A 17,747-nucleotide genomic window follows, 5' to 3' on the forward strand; every position below is an offset into this window, starting at 1 on the left:
ACCTACATGCCCGAAGATTGGGCAGTTCAACCGGAGTTCTTTTTTTCTTCCCTCTGATGTAGTAGACAATCCACCAAGAGGGTTTATGCTGGTAGATGGGCTAGGCTTGTAAAGTGGGGGTGAGGAAAATTCAGTTGCACCTTTAAAGGCCCATTTGTCTGGTATTTAACATTTTGCGCTTTCCCTAGTGCAACAGGATTGTGCATTTGCAACAGTTAAGGGCTATTTGTCTGCCCTTTTGCTATTCCTTCTCTTATCCTACCAACCTTCTCTGTTTGAGTTCCATATGGTGCTAAGGTTCATTAAGGGACTTACTAATAGGTATCCTCACACTCCATTTATCATGCCTCAGTGGGATAATAATTTGGTACTAACTCACCTTATGAGTACTCAGTTTTAACCCTTACAAAGTTGTCCTTTGAGATTACTTGCTTTCAAAACAGTTTTTCTGGTTGCCCTAACGTCATCTAGATGTTTTAGTGACTTGCAGGCATTAAGACGGCTTGATGCAGATAAGTTAGTGCGATGCAGGTGCAAAGGGGTCATTAATGCAGGAAGCCAAGAGTGTTCCAGAAAGGCACGTGTCCAGAATGAAAGCGTGGAATCTTCCAGTGAACCTGGGGAAAATCATGTGTTACACACAACAGATATGAGGCTTAGCAGGTAGCAGGTGCAAACTGTAATTGAACCTAATAACAAGTACAATGGAACCCCAAGTGCATTATGGTATAATTCAGTGGGTCACAGCGGAAACATGACTATCCTAAATAGGTGCATGATATCTGCAGTTGCTAACTAAACTAAACATGTATTGCAACAGAACAGAGAGTCATTGGTTCAGGCTTCCTGGGAAGGGGGGTGGGGGGAACCATGGAGTACTCTGGTTGGAAAGGCACCACAGGGGAAGGAATGGCATGAGGCTGGCGAGTAATACCCACTGCACATATGGCACAAGATGGAGTTGTGACAATAAGTTTATCAGATCATTACTGACCATACCACAAAGCACCCCACTTAGCCCATTACGCCTAGATCTCGGACTGAAAAATATAATATTCCTTGCTGCACTTAACCCCTTAGTTTTTTGGGTTAAGCTTCCCTAAGTCTCAGATTCCCATTAAGCAGGCAGCTGCTGAGGTTAAAGAGTTAGATCAGTGGTTCCCAACCTTTTGATTTCTGTGGACCCCCACTTTAACATTAATGGAACCCAGGGACCCCTACTGAATCATCATGGGAATCCGAAGACCCCCTTCTAAGTCATTACTGGAAGCTGGGGACCTAATTTGTCAATATTTGTTAATATTTTTTAATTTTCCAGGCTCTCGCGGTCCCCCTCAGCAGGCTTCGCGGACCCCCAGGTTTCCCCGGACCACAGGTTGAGAACCACTGAGTTAGATAAATGGGACAAATTCCTTGGTTCCAGCAAGTTAAGATGTGGTTTTATATTGAATAGGGCTGTGTGAATTTTGGGACCACCCAGAAAAGTTGACTAAAGGAACGGTACCCAAACTGCAGTCTAGCTGTTGAGATTATATTCTGGGAATTTGGCTGTTTTCACCTGCATGTGTACTTTAGCTGATCACTTTATTAATATAAAATCCACATTGCTCCTTGAACAATTCTTGGATTTGATACAATCCCCGTTGGCAAGATCTGTATTTCTAAAATTTAGTTATGACATTTTTCCTGTAAATGCAGCTAAAAGCAAATGGCTGACTAGTACTACATCATCTTGTCTAGCTTGCACATTTAGCACTGAAACTGTGGAGCAGTTTGTTTTTCTGTCCTGCATATTTGAAAACCAGCAGGAAATGGGTAATCCTAGTTTGTCGGCTACTCTCCATAACAAGACTCACTAATGCTATTTATATACTAAATTCTGAAAACACAGAGTGGTTTGTGTTTTCATTGCCAAGGTATTTATTATATGTTTAGCCTATCAGTTGTAAGATGTTAGACATTGAGGAACATCCTCAGGATAGTTGTGGACACTAAGCATATGTACTTTCATTGTGGGATAGCTTTTAAATAAGTTGATGAAGGTTCCGATATACTGTCATGATTGTTAATGAACCTAGGCATTTGCACGGTAAGGATGGATAAGTCTTTTAGATTTTTCACATATATAATTTGTCTCGATGCATATGGAAGTTATTGTTTCTTTTAAGGGGATATAGATCATAAATATATATGGTAGCTGATCGCAAGTAATTTAGTCAGTCGTAACATGGCACTGATTAGAAATCAATTTTGTATTGCAATTAATGTTGGATATTACATTTTCAGGATGTATTTCTTATATTTGATATTTCTGATATTTTATGTGTAACTGTGTTTTATGTTCATAAATTATTCGAATGAATGTCCTGCCTATGTCATATTTCTGTCTTGGGACTCAGTAGGCCTGCCAGAGGGGTGACTTATATAGATGTACAGGGGAAGTAGTGGCTGTGCCATCACTTTCAATGGCAAGTTAGGCTAACAGTGCACGACTGCTCTACCAGTCTGCAGTCGGAGACTTGTGGCACATGGGGGACCTCCGGGTGGCACACCCAATGCTGCACACCATGTGGTACACCTCTAACTTGTATGCCCTGGATACCAGGGTGCCATAAACTAGGGATTTACAGCTCACTTATACATTTCCAGTAGGGCACAGACACTTCGATTTTCACTTTAGTATCAGGGGACTGTCACTGAGGTCTGGTTAGCAGGCCTCTGTGCACTCTGAGTTAAAAACAAGCAGCATCCCTTCTGTCCGTTTTTCACCTTGATACCGGTCGGTATTGTTTTCTTTTGTGTTTCCATCTGGCTCTTAGAAAATACAAGAAAACTGTTATTTGTCGAATTGACGTTTTCCACTCCACTCCAATCTGCCCCACACCAATCCAAAACAATCTGTCCCGCTCCAAGCCATTTCAGTCTGATCCAGTCTGCCCCACTTTTATCATAAACAACCGGTGCCGGTCCACCCTGCCCCCTGCCTATCCCAAACAACCCACTCCAGTCCAACACAATCTGCCCCACTCCAATTTGCTTCACTCCAATCCACCTCACCCCATTCCAATCCAATCCACCTCACCCCATTCCAATCTACCCCACCTCACTCCATCCTAATTCACCCCACTACAATCCAGTCCACCCACACCAATCCAATCCAGTCCAGTCCAGTCTACACCGTTCCAATCCTGTACACCTCACCCCAATCCACCTCACCCCAATCCACTCCAGTCCGATCAACCCCACTCCAGTGAGATCCACCCACTTCAGTCCGATCCTGCCACTCCATTCCAGTCCGATCCCTCCACTCCAACTTAATCCACCTCACTCAGCCCACCCACACCGCTCCAATCCATCCCACTTCAGTACAAACCATTTTAATCCACCTCACTCCAGTCCACATGATTTCCAATTGGCTCCAATCCAACCCACTCCAGTCCCCTCCATTGCACCATAATGCACTTCAATCCAATCCACCACACACTTCTCCAGCCCACCCCAATCCAGTCCTCCCTATCCAAGCCACCCCAATCCAATCCACCACACTCAGTCCAATCCACCCACCCGAGCAACCCCATGCATTCCAATCCACCCCACTCAGTCCAATCCACTCTGTCCAATCCACCTCACCTCCCCCCCAGTCCAATCATCCCAGGCCCATTCACCCCAGTCCAGTCCACCCCACCAGGCCAATCCAGTCCACCCCACCACAATCTACCCGATTCCAATACAAACCACTTAAACCCCCTACTCCAGTTCAGTGCATATTAACCCACCCAGCTCCCGTCTTATCCACCACACGCCAAACCACATTAATCTGCCCCACTCTAATTCAATCCACCCCTCTCCAATCCAGTCACCCCCTTCTGATTCAATCAAACCCACTCTGATCCAATCCAACATACTCCAATCCATCCCATTCCAATCCACCACACTTAGTCCAATGACCCACACCCCACCCCAGTCCAATCAATGCCACTCTGATCTAATCCAGCCCACTCCATTCCAATCCACCCTAATCCAATCCACCACATTCAGTCCAATCCACCCCAAGCCGATCCACCCCAGTCTGATTCTCCTAATCCAATCCATGCAACTCCAGTGTGTAGGAAAGTACCATCTTGCCTGGCATGTTACCCCCATTTTTCACCGTATGTATGTTGTTTTAGCCCTTGTGTCACTAGGATCCTGCCAGGCAGGACCTCAGTGCTCATAGTATGTGCCCTGTATGTGTTTCCTTTCGTGGTGCCTAACTGTATCACTGAGGCTATGCTAACCAGAACCTCAGTGTTTATGCTCTCTCTGCTTTCTAAATTTGTCACTGCTGGCTAGTGACTAAATTTACCAATTCTCATTGGCACACTGGTACACCCATATAATTCCCTTGTATATGGTACTTAGGTACCCAGGGTATTGGGGTTCCAGGAGATCCCTATGGGCTGCAGCATTTCTTTTGCCAACCATAGGGAGCTCAGACAATTCTTACACAGGCCTGGCACTACAGCCTGCGTGAAATAACATCCACGTTATTTCACAGCTATTTTACACTGCACATAAGTAACTTATAAGTCACCTATATGTCTAACCTTCACCTGGTGAAGGTTGGGTGCCAAGTTACTTAGTGTGTGGGCACCTTGGCACTAGCCATTACACGTGTGCACTATACATAGGTCACTACCTATGTATAGCGTCACAATGGTAACTCAGAACATGGTCATGTAACATGTCTAAGATCATGGAATTGTCACCCAAATACCATTCTGGTATTGGGGAGACAATTCCATGATCCCCCGGGTCTCTAGCACAGAACCCAGGTACTGCCAAACTGCCTTTCCGGGGTTTCCACTGCAGCTGCTGCCAACCACTCAGACAGGTTTCTGCCCTCCTGGGGTCCAGGGAGCCCTGGCCCAGGGAGGCAGAACAAAGGATTTCCTCTGAGAGAGGGTTTTACACCCTCTCCCTTTGGAAATAGGTTTGAAGGGCTGGGGAGGAGTAGCCTCCCCCAGCCTCTGGAAATGCTTTGATCGGCACAGATGGTGCCCATCTCTGCATAAGCCAGTCTACACCACTTCAGGGATCCCCCCAGCCCTGCTCTGGCGTGAAACTGGACAAAGGAAAGGGGAGTGACCACTCTCCTGACCAGTACCTCCCTGGGGAGGTGCCCAGAGCTCCTCCAGTGTATCCCAGACCTCTGCCATCTTGGATTCAGAGGTGTTGGGAGCACACTGGATTGCTCTGAGTGGCCAGTGCCAGCAGGTGACGCCAGAGACCACCTCTGATCGGCTCTTACCTTTCTTGGTAGCCAGTCCTCCTTTCTTGGTAGCCAAACCTCCTTTTCTGGCTAGTTAGGGTCTTTGCTTTGGGGAGTTCTTCAGATAACGAATGCAAGAGCTCATCAGAGTTCCTCTTCATCTCCCTCTTCGACTTCTACCAAGGATCGACCGATGGCTGCTCAAGGTGCCTGCAAAACCGCAATAAAGTAGCAAGACGACTACCAGCAACATTGTAGCGCCTCATCCTGCCGGCTTTCTCGACTGTTTCCTGGTGGTGCATGCTCTGGGGGTAGCTTGCCTTCACCCTGCGCCAGAAGCACAGATGAAATCTCCCGTGGGTCGACGGAATCTTCCCCCAGCTAACGCAGGCACCAAAAGACTGCATTACCGGTCCTCTGGGTCCCCTCTCACCCGGACGAGCGTGGTCCCTGGAACACAGGAACTCTATCCAAGTGACTCCCACAGTCCAGTGACTGTTCAGTCCAAGTTTGGTGGAGGTAAGTCCTTGACTCCCCACGCTAGACTGCAAACCTGTGTACTGCATGATTTGCAGCTGCTCCGGCTTCTGTGCAGTCTTCCAGAATTTCCTTTGTGCACAGCCTAGCCTGGGTCCCCAGCACTCCGTCCTGCAGTGCTCAACCTGCTGAGTTGGCCTCCGACATCGTGGGACCCTCTTTTGTAACTCTGCGTGGAATCCGGTTCACAAATCTTCCAAGTGCCTGTTCAGGTACTTCTGCAGGTGCTGCCTGCTTCTGTGAGAGCTGTCTGAGTTGCTGAGTGCCCCTTCTGTCTCCTCCTCCAAGGGGCGACATCCTGGTCCTCAGCAGCACCCAAAAACCTCTACTGCGACCCTTGCAGCTAGCAAGGCTTGTTTGCAGTATTTCTGCGTGGGAACACTTCTGCAACCTTCATCGCGACGTGGGACATCTACCTTCCAAAGGAGAAGTTCCTAGTCCTCTTCGGTCTTGCAGAATTCCATCTTCTTCCATCCGGAGGCAGCTTCCTTGCGCCTTCATCCGGTGTTTCCTGGGCTCCTGCCCCCCCCCGGACACTGTCGCGGCTATTGGACTTGGTCCCCTTGCTTTGCAGGTCCTCAGGTCCAGGAATCCGTTGTCAGTGCACTGCTGGTGTTTGTTGTTCTTGCAGAATCTCCTCCTATCACGACTATTGTGCTCTTTTGGGGTGCACTTTTACTCCTACTTTTCAGGGTCTTGGGGTGGGATATCTTGGACACCCTGACTGTTTTATTACAGTCCCAGCGACCCTCTACAAGCTCCCATAGGTCTGGGGTCCATTCGTGATTCGCATTCCACTTTTGGAGTATATGGTTTGTGTTGCCCCTAGACCTATGTTTGCCTATTGCAACCTATTGTAATTCTACGCTGTTTGCATTACTTTTCTGACTCTTACTTACCTATTTGTGGTTTGTGTACATAGAACTTGTGTATATTACTTACCTTCTTACTGAGGGTACTCACTGAGATACTTGTGGCATATTGTCATAAAAATAAAGTACCTTTATTTTTAGTAACTCTGTGTATTATGTTTTCTTATGATATTGTGCATATGATATAAGTCGTATAGTAGGAGCTGTGCATGTCTCCTAGTTCAGCCTAAGCTGCTTTGCCATAGCTACCTTCTATCAGCCTAAGCTGCTAGAAACACCTACACCTCTATTCTACTAATAAGGGATAACTGGACCTGGCACAAGGTGTAAGTACCTTTGGTACCCACCTACAAGCCAGGCCAGCCTCCTACATAGTCCATCACACGTCATCTCACCCCACCATGCCAATCTAGTTGACCCCATACCAATCCAATCCATCTCACCTCAATGCAGTCTACCCCACCCCAATCCAATGCACCTATCCCAGCCCAATTCACCCCACAGAATTTCAGTCCACTTCACTCCACCCCACTCCAATCATCCCACTCCAGTCCATTCAGCCTACCCGACCCCAATCCCCCACACTGTATCCCAGTGTAATCCACCCACTCCAATCCAATCCACCCTACCCCACTCCATTCCACCACACTCTATCGCAATCCACCCTTCGCCACATTGGTCCACCACACTCTATCCCAATCAGTCCACCCTACCCCACTACAATCCACAACACACTAACCAATCCAGTCAACCCTAACCCACTCCAATCCACCACACACTATCCCAATCCAGTTCACCCTACCCCATCCTGATTCACCTCACTCCAATCCATCCAACCCAGCCCACCCAAATCTACCCCAATCCATCCAGCCAACCCACTTCAATCCACCCCAGTTTAATCACTCCACCTCACTCCCATCCAAGTCACCCCCTCCAATCCAGTGAATTAAATCCACCCCACTCATTCCATTTTATTCCAATCCTCCCCACCCTATCCCTAACACTCCAATCCAAACCTCCTACCACAGTCCAATCTAATCCACCCCACTCCAGTCCAATCCACCCCACTCCAGTCCAATCCACCCCACTCCAGTCCAATCCACCCACTCCACCCAGTCAACCAATACAATCCACCCCACTTTACTCCAATCAAATCCACCCTGTTACTTCAATCCACTCCATCCCACTCCACCTCACTCCACTCCCCTCTACTCAACTCTGCTACAGTCTAATTCCCCTACTTCACTCTACGACACCCCAACAAATCCACTCTGACAATCTTCTCCCCCACTCAGCTCTGACACTTCACGCCACTAACTTTTATCCATGCACCAGTCACACTGATGTACAACATGGCAAAACACATTGCCTAAGCCAATAGCTCTCCTATAGGTGAGACCGATTGGCTTTGTCAATGCTTGTTACTAGTATTCTTTTCATATGTACACAAGGCAAACTGTAGCACATAACGATATGCACCACCCAACACATATGTAAGGATCTTTACAGTGTTGCTCAGTCTGCCCATTTGGTAGTCAGGCTGCCCCAAACCATAGAAACTAAACCACTTGCCCCAAATTTTCCTGCGTTTCCGTAGACTCTCCCTATCCTTATAGATAGGTTATTCAAGTTTAGCACACCAGTCCATGCCTGCGTGCCACTGGGGGATGGTTGGTTAGATCATGGATCTCCATTTCCAAGCAGTATTTCATTTAGCAACCACTTTTGCCATCCCAATTAAAGAGCGGTCTCCCCGGCAGTCACCCACCTAGTAGAAAACCCCTAATAGTGCTTGTTTCGGTATGAGATCAATAGGAGTTCCCAGAATATGGGTCAAGCTAAATGTGATGCAGCACCAGTAGCCGGCAGTTGGAGGGTTGTAGGGCATTGCTAGACCACATGATAAGTCAGCATCTGGGCAGGGGCAACGGGGGCATCTCAGGCTGGCTGCCGTCCCACTTGCCAGATGTGCCACGGGTCAGATGCATTCCGTGAAGGTAGTTCAGTTGTATGAGCCGTAGCTTCAAGGAGGTCGCAATCTCTTGGGGTGAGAGGTGCACCAAAGTTTAGTCCTCCTCTTCTAGTAGCCCAATCCAGTTCTTCCATTTCTGATTCACATCTGCGAAACAGTGTTTGGCATTTACCACCAAGCATGCAGAAGATTTTGGAGGTACCACCCCCCTTCCTCAGTGTTCCTCAGAAATGTTGCCTCTAGTGGAGTATATCCGGAGTGGTCTGTTAATTGTAATTTGTAGGGTGTGACACAGTGGGAGGTATTTGTGGACAAAGATAATTATGTTTGCAGCTCATGAAAAGGAGTGGATCATGCTACCTGCCCATATGTCCCCTTGGACAGTAATACCAATCCTGTCCCCTTCAGCGAAACCTTGGAGTTGTGTTGTGTTGAAATTGTGTAGCCCTCCACAGTGGGGTTTGTTGCATCAGGGCCTTACCCAATCTCAGGACTCTAGCGCTCTCTACTAACAATGGAAGACCACCCTAGTCATCTCAGGGGGGCTATGTGGAAGAGGATTATCAGAGTATCCCCATCAGTTGGTCTAAGTTCAGGAACAAAAGTTTGGTTCTCTAAGCCGGATCTTCCCATCCACCTGTCAGTCATTGATTCCACACCAGTAGTTGTACTGTTCTTCAGTAGAGAAGGTGGTCTGTCATACCTGCCCCATCCTGATAGGATGATTTTCTAAATTGTTGGCAGTTTGTTGCAGGCACCCTGTACCTGAGGTAGGAGTGGGCTATTGCCACAAGATTCTGGAACCAGCTAAGCAGAATGAGGAGGCAATCGTGTTGAAACACCTAGATGTAGCGGGGGAGGACCATCGTCTTAAACAGTGCTATTCTGCCCAATACTTGCAGGGGAAAGAAGTCCCAACACTGTAGGTCCGCTACTACGCGGTTCGTTAGAGAGGTAAGGTTAAGGTCTTGGGTTTGGTCCGGGTCTCTAGAAATGTATGCTCCTGGTTATTTGAATGTACTGCCCTGCACTGGGATTGGGGTGGGCCAGGAGGTCTCATTCATTCCTCCTTGGGGAGGAGAAAGTTGTGACTTGTTGAGGTTGACCCGAGGTCCTGAGGCCTTTGCTTATATTTCAAGGATTTCCACGCATCTGGGGCCTGAGGACTGAAGTGGGAGAAAAAAAAAAGTAAGATGTAATCTGCACAAAGGGAGATCAAATCTTCTGTGCGATTGGTCTATCACCATTCCCGTACCCGTGCATCACAATGCAGTAATCAGGTCAACAGTTAAATGAGATGGGCGAAGAAGAGCAGCGACAATGGTCAACCCTGCCCTGTACCCCTGCGGATGGTGAAAGAGTCTGACAGTGGTCTGTTAACCACGGTGCGTGCACTTGGTCGCAAATATAACAGTCCTATGTAACTATGGATCGTGGAGCCTAGACCCATCCTTCTCAGAACTTCAAACAGAAAGGATTAATCCACTCTGTTGAAGTCTTGCCCAAACAGGGGCATGGCCAGCAGATCCTCAAGCTCCCTCATACAGGCCACAGCCACATGGACTCGGTGGGTGCAATGGAGCATGCTGCGTCCTGGCACGATGAATCAGCATTGGTCTGGGTGAGCCAGCCTGTGGCGGATTGGCTGGAGTCTGTACACAATAAGATTAGCAAGGATTGGAACTCATGCGTTGATTAGGGAGATGGACAGAGGTTGGTGGGTTGACCTGGTTTGGGGCTAACCACTATGGCAACCATATCAGCAGCGAGGTTGAACTTTATCCACTGCTTCTGTATAAAGGTTTAGTAGGTATGGGGTGAGTTGCAAGACATTTGCTGTAAAAGTCCCATCAGTGGCCCAGTGTCCTGCCCGATTTTATTCCCTGGATCTTCTCACTGATTTCCCCCTCTGTGATTGGGCTGTCTAGGGCCCTATGGTCTGCTGGGTTAAATGCATCTAGGGGTATGTCAAAAAGGACCGGGCCGTATTTCACACAGTGGGCAATCTTTGTGGACATACAGATGTTTAAGGTGTGTGGCAAAGACTTCTTGTAGTGCCAGCAGGCTTCCGTATGAGGAGTTTGTGTATCAAGTTTTTCTGGGACGATACAGGACCACATATCGTTGGTGGCCACCAGTACAGTAGTTTCCCCGATTAGTCACCTTGCTCGTAGACCTTTTGTGTGGATGCTTTCCAGCATTGACGTGCTTCCTCAAGGACTGTTTGGTGGAGGAACGTTGTCCCCATGGCCAGTACCTTATGTTATTTGTGGTTGATAACGGAATAAAAGATAACATTTAACTGAGATGTAGCAGTTGATAAAGGTATTACGGAACTCTTCGATCTCAGTACATTTACCAGAGGGTCAGATGCCTTCCTGCTGAAGCCTATAGACACATAAAAGCAATTAAACATATGTTCCCAGTTGCTCTATTTGTTCCCAAGTTTGTCATTCTGAAACTGAGATGCCTACTGTAGAACTTTTGTCAAATGCACATAGTGTATCATAACCAGTGAACATGAGTAGTGCATTGCATTTGCATTTGCATTCTGTAGTGTAGGCACATGAGCTAGCATTGTTGTGCTCACATTTGACTTCTAATTTCAACAGCATTTATTCATCAGTGCTTATCTCTCCTTGCAGAATCCTAACAAAGAAAAGGTTTTCCTTTCCGGCTATGGAGTAGAATTGGCCATTAAAAGCACAGAGTACAAAGCAAAGGATGATACACAGGTTAAAGGTAAGTCATGGATGATTAAACATTTGATGAACAACTAAAACAGCTACATAGCAGTACCCCTTATCCAGTCCTGTATTCTTCTAATAGGTGTCAGTGTAATTAACTTTTCCTTCCTTGTATATTTTGAATGATGTGCACACATCCCTCACATAAGCCCATCATTTTTTAGTTTTAGCTTTACCAATACGTCTTTAATTACTTTGATGTAGCTCTGTTTATTACCGAGGTAGTTTTACCATACCTCACATGGCTTCATAATGATACCCGATTCGTGGTTGTTAATTCTGAACCCCCAGAGTTCACAATACATGGACCCTATTAAATTCTAAGATGTAGTGTTGACTTAACTGGAAATCTGTGTTGAGCCATAAAAAATCTTCAGAATAATCAAATATAAATGACAAAAATGATCACAGACAACCGAGCATAACCTATGGCTTTCACTACAGAAAATTCAGCATAATCCGAGTACCAACAACTTACAACCAGCAACAACTGTACACCAGTCCTTCACTTAAAACAGCAATTACAGGGGAGCTCCATGCATATAGGCCACCTAGGCAAAGGTACCTATATGTACAACATGCTGTTGTTTGACTACAACTACTGTGCAACCCTCATTACGGGAAGTCCAAAATGTTCAATGAGGATGGTAGGCCTGCAACCGATCATAACTGAAATTATCAGGGGTGTTGAGTTACTCACACCGCTCATGTTGCCTACAGAGATCTCTGTGGGAAACATGAGAGATCTACTGTATCCATACAGATGCCATAATTCCATACGGGCCTGGTAAAAGCATTACTGGCCTCATCGGGAATCACAGCCCCCTTGTAATGTGGGTCACATAGTAGTTGCAACTGCTCAAATCTCCAGCGGCGAAGTGCAGAAAGAATGAGGAAATAGCAGAGAAAGACGGCCTAGAATTATTCCCTAGTAATTTCTAATTATCTGCCACGAGGATGTTGCACTGATGGTTAATTTGAGGAGGTCGATTGGGCAAAGAACAGGTTAGAAAGACTTTCTATTTCTGTGGTTATTTATAATGCATCATTAGTTGTAGTACTGTGTATTGGGGCAGTATTACCTGCGTGGTTGTGATAATTGGCTCTTCATGGCTGTCCCCGACACGTATTCCTCTGTGTGTGGTTTGTTATTTGGAACTCTTTTTTTTTTTTTTTTTTTTTCTTTCTGTATCACTCTTCCTCTGTGGAGCCTTGTGTTTCTTTAGTTGTAGCTACCAATTTAAGGAGGAAAGGGGCAGAAATAAATGTTAAGTGTCTTACATAGGATTTATCACCATACTGACCTGCTTTGCATTTTCTCTTTGCGTTTCTCAGGGACTGAAGTGAACACCACAGTGATAGATGAAAATGACCCCATTGACGAAGTACAAGGATTCCTCTTTGGCAAACTAAGGTATACCTACTAACTGTTGATTAATTAAAGTAGCACACATTGAATGGAGAGTCTCCATTCTTTCTTGGTGGCAAGCAAGTTTTTCCTCAGTGACATCTTCTGTAAGTGCTCTTGCTTTTCCATACGTGCCCAGTTTAAGGAAATGATGTTTAAAAAGTTTGTACGATCCTTTTAAAAACAAAAAGTAAGTGTTTAGGTATCACCTGGGCGAATAGAACTTAGCATTAAGTGACATGAGAGGGCCTAAAGAAGATCAAGCAAGCATGGTGAGTCATTCGGTGTGTTAACTGCTTTATTGCTTACATTTTTTGTGACATGCAGGCCACAAGCTGGAATCTCTCCAACGTCATCCCAGCAAAGTAACAGATAATAGTAGCAACAGTTATTTGCACTTCTTAGAAACCAGAACAAGTGCATTGCCAAGTAATACATAAAACAAGTTGTAAGTGTTTTGAAGATGGAAGGACAAGCTATGTTCCATGTTTTTTGTCCTTTGGCCATGGGAGGATTTCTGAACATGGCTGTTATTTTCAAGTACTTGCAGATTTGTTAAGAAACATTCTGTTTTCAGTATGTGTGGCATAACTTGGGGATGCACAGAGTTGCAAAGCATCTCTCCAGAAATGCACGTTATTTGAGTAGAATGGCAAAATTGTGCAAAAGTGGGCTTCTGCTTGACTATCGTGACTTTCCTGATTCTTTTTAATTTAGGATAGTTATTGCTTTCTTTCTGTTCACGTACATAACCATGGAGCAAGAGGTGTCATAATTTCTCTTGCCGCAAAGTATTTTTTGACACTCCCATCCGTATCTTTTCTGTAAGAGACTGTTGCTGGTGTAAAGAAGCTCACACAGCAAAATCCTATTTTACTGTTGCCGTAAGACATTTGCGCTCCTACATAAACACATTGTATGATAGCTTCTTGGGGGGTGTAAGTATTCCAAAACGATATAAGCCAACATATGGATAGCTCAATAAGTGTGATTTATGCAAGATTACAGTTGCATGATATAAATGATGCACAGTTCTTTTGTCGATAAATGTGCCATGCAATTGCTTACTATCTATTGTTTGATTCAGAATATTGCAGCTTATTCAGTTTTTTGTTTCATGAATGAGTTGAATCATTTATGATCATGTTCTTTGACAGTTACAATATGTAGGACACAGATTCCATCACAGATACTTTTTTCCATCATCGAGTTCAGAGTTTTTTTTTACCTGGGCTCTATTGAAGTAATGCGCACGAGGGCAGAAACTTGACACTGAAGTCTGTAAAAAGAAGTACCGTAATTGAGTAGGAAAACAGAATCATACCGCTAGAGAAGGTTTTTGCTGCCTCAACAACTTTTCCTCCTGAGCCACTAGATAACATACAGTTGGCTCCTGGTAGACATGTAGGGGTAGGTTGGACATTGAAAACGTACAGCAGCAGATGTTAAATCTTCAAGGTGAACTACAGAAGAAATAACATAAATTTTTTAGGTGATTGTACGAAATTGGGGTATTGGTTAACAGGAGTGGAACCCACTCTCGGGCAGCAACCACAGTGCTTTTCAGGGTGTACTTCAAAAGTCACTAAATTAACCTGTGCTTAACCCTCTCGTAGCTTGGAACGAAGCAGTTAGGCTTAACTTAGAAGCAATTTGCAAAGTATTATGCATCACACAAATAGCAATGAAGTGACACAAGAAAGTATCCCAAACCGGTTTGAAAAATAGAGTACATTTTTAAAGTAAATGATTCCAGAGCAATAAAAATCCAATCAGTGGCACTGGAGATATTCAGTTTTAAATGCTTTGAAGTGAAAATAATGCCTAAAAGCACAAATCGTCATTTGCAGTCATCTGATCGTGCTAGACTTGGGGAAACTCACAAGTTCAGGCCCACCATGATGCATCCCAGGTCAGATAAAGGGACCACATTACTCCCCCTCATAAGTTCCTTTCTGAGTCTGGTGTGAAGAGTTCAGTTCATGGCAGAGGAGGCTAAGCTTCACTGATGGTCGTTGCTATGGTATGAAGAGCAGGTCGGGCACTGTGGATGGTTGCCGCTGTAGCGCAAACTGTTGGTTGGATGTTGTGAACGGTCGTTACTGTAGCTTCACGGTGGTGGTCCCCTCTTGGGGATGACGACTTACTCCAGCAGGGCTCATGCAGGTCTAGCTGTAGGTCCAAGGCAGGTCCAGTTGCCGCAGGTCAGCTGGGAAGTTGCTGGTAGGCCTCTGAAGCTTGTTGTGTCCATGTAACTCATACAGGAGGACAGTCAGTCTGAGTAGTCTGGAATGAAGGCAAGCAGTTCCAATCTTCTTTCTCAGACAACAGTTCAGTCCTTCAAGCAACATGTCAGTCCTTCAAGCAGCTTGGAAGTTCTCTTGCAGTAGGGCAGCCTCTCCGTAATTTCCACAGGTCCAGGAGTGTTCTAATGAGTGTCTGTTGTGGTCCAGTATTTATTCCTGGTGTCAGCGTGTGTGTGTGTGTGTGTGTGTGTGTGTGTGTGTGTGTGTCGTGGGGGAGGGGTGGTGGGGGCGTTCTACCCCAACATCTGGTTCTGAAAGTTCTTCCTCTGTCAAGTATCCAAACTGTCTGGTGGCAGCAAAAGGCAGGGTAAGCCTGCTATCAGATTTCTTTGTGTGGGAAGGAGAGAAAGCCCTTTGAAGTGTAAATGGGGCATCCTTTACTTACCTAAGCCCCTTTGTGTCACTTTCTGGAAATGACACGCAAACCCTCAACAGCTGGGCCATTTATAATGGACCCGGGCAGAATGCACAAGTGGTGCGACAAGAAAATGCAAACTTTCTAAAAACGGCATTGTGACGGGCCGGCGCGGCCAGGCCCGTCCGAGGAGGCAGCATGTGCTGCCACTGCCACCTCCAACCCGGAAGTGAAAACCGGAACAACCAGTCCCCTTGGACTTCCAGGGCTAAAGGGGCAGTGGCAAACGGTTCGCGCGCGCAGGACCGAAGAAAAGGAGGAGATCCCAGCGGAGGGGGGGGAAGAGAGAGCGGAAGAAGCAGGAGTGACGAAGAAAGAAGACGGACGGCTGTCGCAGCAACCACTGAAGAGCCAGAACGCAAGTGGAGGCTGGAAACAGACGGAAGGTGTACCGGAGGTGTCCACAGCTCCAACAGTGGCGCAGGAGGCGCACCGCGAAGGTTCCAGCTACGCTTCAGGAGAAGCGTGGCTCACCCAGGTGCATCCATAGTATGGCTTAAGGGGAAACACATGTGGCTGGGAGGAGGAGCGGGAAGGGAAAAAAAGAGGGGGAGTGGGAAAGAAATAAACAATGAAGCGGGAAGGAAATAAAGGGGAAACAAGAAGGGGGAAAATAGGAGAAAACAAACGAGGATGACCTAAAACTAGAAAAGGGACAACGGGAGAACAGAAAAGGAGTCAACAGACAGAGGAAGAACATACAAGAGACAGGAAGCCATAAAAAGGGGTCAGAGAGAGAGAGAGAAAGACCCAAGTGTCACGACTCACGTGCTGCTTGCGCCTGGAATTTGCAGATCTGGTGGCGTGAATCTTCAATGTTCGGCTTTGGCCCAAAAAGGGGCGACTCTTTCTGGTAGCCACGGTGCTGTAGGCAATGGAGACACCAAGAACAGACCGTGCCCTTCAGAAAGTAGCGCCAGAGGGAAAAAACCCCTTAAAAAGGGGAAAAAACCTCCAAACAGGAAGACTCCTGGAGAAAAACAAGAACAAACAAACAGGAATCCAAAAGGAGCAAAAATCAGAAAACACAGAATGCTGAATCCAAAACCAAAAGGCAAGGAAATCAGGAGCGAAGACACTAACTGAGCAGAAAGTGTTGCAGCGCAAAGAAGGAGGAAAAACACAGCCCTTATATACCAAAAAACAGGAAGTGACCCACAGGAAGTAAAAGGACACCATCTTAGATAGGGAAACAATACATAGAACAGAATAGTAGAGGAACCATAGAGAATAGGGAACAAGGAATACTGGGAAAGCACAGGAATCTGGGAAGGAGGAAAAAACATAAAGAAAGGCACACAACAGACTGCAAAAAAGAAGAAAGGACAAAGAAACGAAGAAAAACAGGTAAGAGGGTTCAGAGACCCCTGGGACAGTGAAAGGCAGAAGGAAGAACGAGGCCCCAAGCAAATCTGGGGCCTCGAAACGCGCAGGAGAGGCTGGGGGTGCGCCGCGTCTTAATAACGCGGTGCGCGGCCCGAGCCGAACGCCCGGCCGAAGTCGAGCTCTCGGCTCGCGCCGCACCGCGCGGCGCGACAGTAGGTCCCCCTCCCGAAGGCCCAGGTTTAAGAGGAAATAAACGGTGAAAGCGTTGAATCAGAAGAGGAGCGTGAACGGAAGAGGCATCTTCCCATGAACATTCACTGAGAGGATAACCCTTCCAATGAATCAGATACTGAAGTCGTTTATGAAAAAGACGAGAGTCACAAATTTCCTGCACTTCATATTCAGGAGCATCATCCACAAGGACAGGAGGTGGACAAGGAAACTGACGTGAGTAAGGATCAGGCACATAAGGTTTAAGCTGAGAAACATGAAAAACCGGATGGATCTTCCATGTATGGGGTAAGTGAAGACGGACAGTGACAGGATTGACCAACTGGAGAATACGGAAAGGCCCATAGTAACGAGGTGTGAACTTGTTTTGAGAGAGACGTGAGGGCAAGAATTTGGAGGAGAGCCAGACTTTATCTTGCAGATGATAATTTGGATTGGTTGTACGTCTCTTGTCTGCAGCCTTCTTCATATACCTCTTGGTATGTAACAAATTAGATCGAATTAGTTTATGGAGTTGGAGAAGGCGTTTGGAGAAATAGTTAATAGCAGGTAGAGGAGAGTTGGATTGTGGAGAAGTAGGGAAAGAGGTAGGATGAAAACCATAGGAACAGAAAAAGGGAGTGACCTTGGAGGCACTATGGACTGAGTTATTGTAGGAAAACTCGGCTAAAGAGAGGTAAGT

General features: G+C 46.3%; 1 protein-coding gene across 3 annotated transcripts in view; it reads left to right on the forward strand.

Annotated features, from left to right (window-relative positions):
- UGGT1 (UDP-glucose glycoprotein glucosyltransferase 1) overlaps positions 1-17,747 on the forward strand; it is a 1,185,714-nt gene that overhangs the window by 172,614 nt on the left and 995,353 nt on the right. For all 3 annotated transcript variants that reach the window (XM_069213734.1, XM_069213736.1, XM_069213735.1), the window contains exons 7-8: positions 11,278-11,374; positions 12,715-12,793. In XM_069213734.1, coding sequence (XP_069069835.1) covers positions 11,278-11,374; positions 12,715-12,793 — 176 coding nt within the window. The remainder of the gene's footprint in view (positions 1-11,277; positions 11,375-12,714; positions 12,794-17,747) is intronic.

The sequence above is a fragment of the Pleurodeles waltl genome, chromosome 11, assembly GCF_031143425.1.
Source record: "Pleurodeles waltl isolate 20211129_DDA chromosome 11, aPleWal1.hap1.20221129, whole genome shotgun sequence".
NCBI lineage: Eukaryota > Metazoa > Chordata > Amphibia > Caudata > Salamandridae > Pleurodeles > Pleurodeles waltl.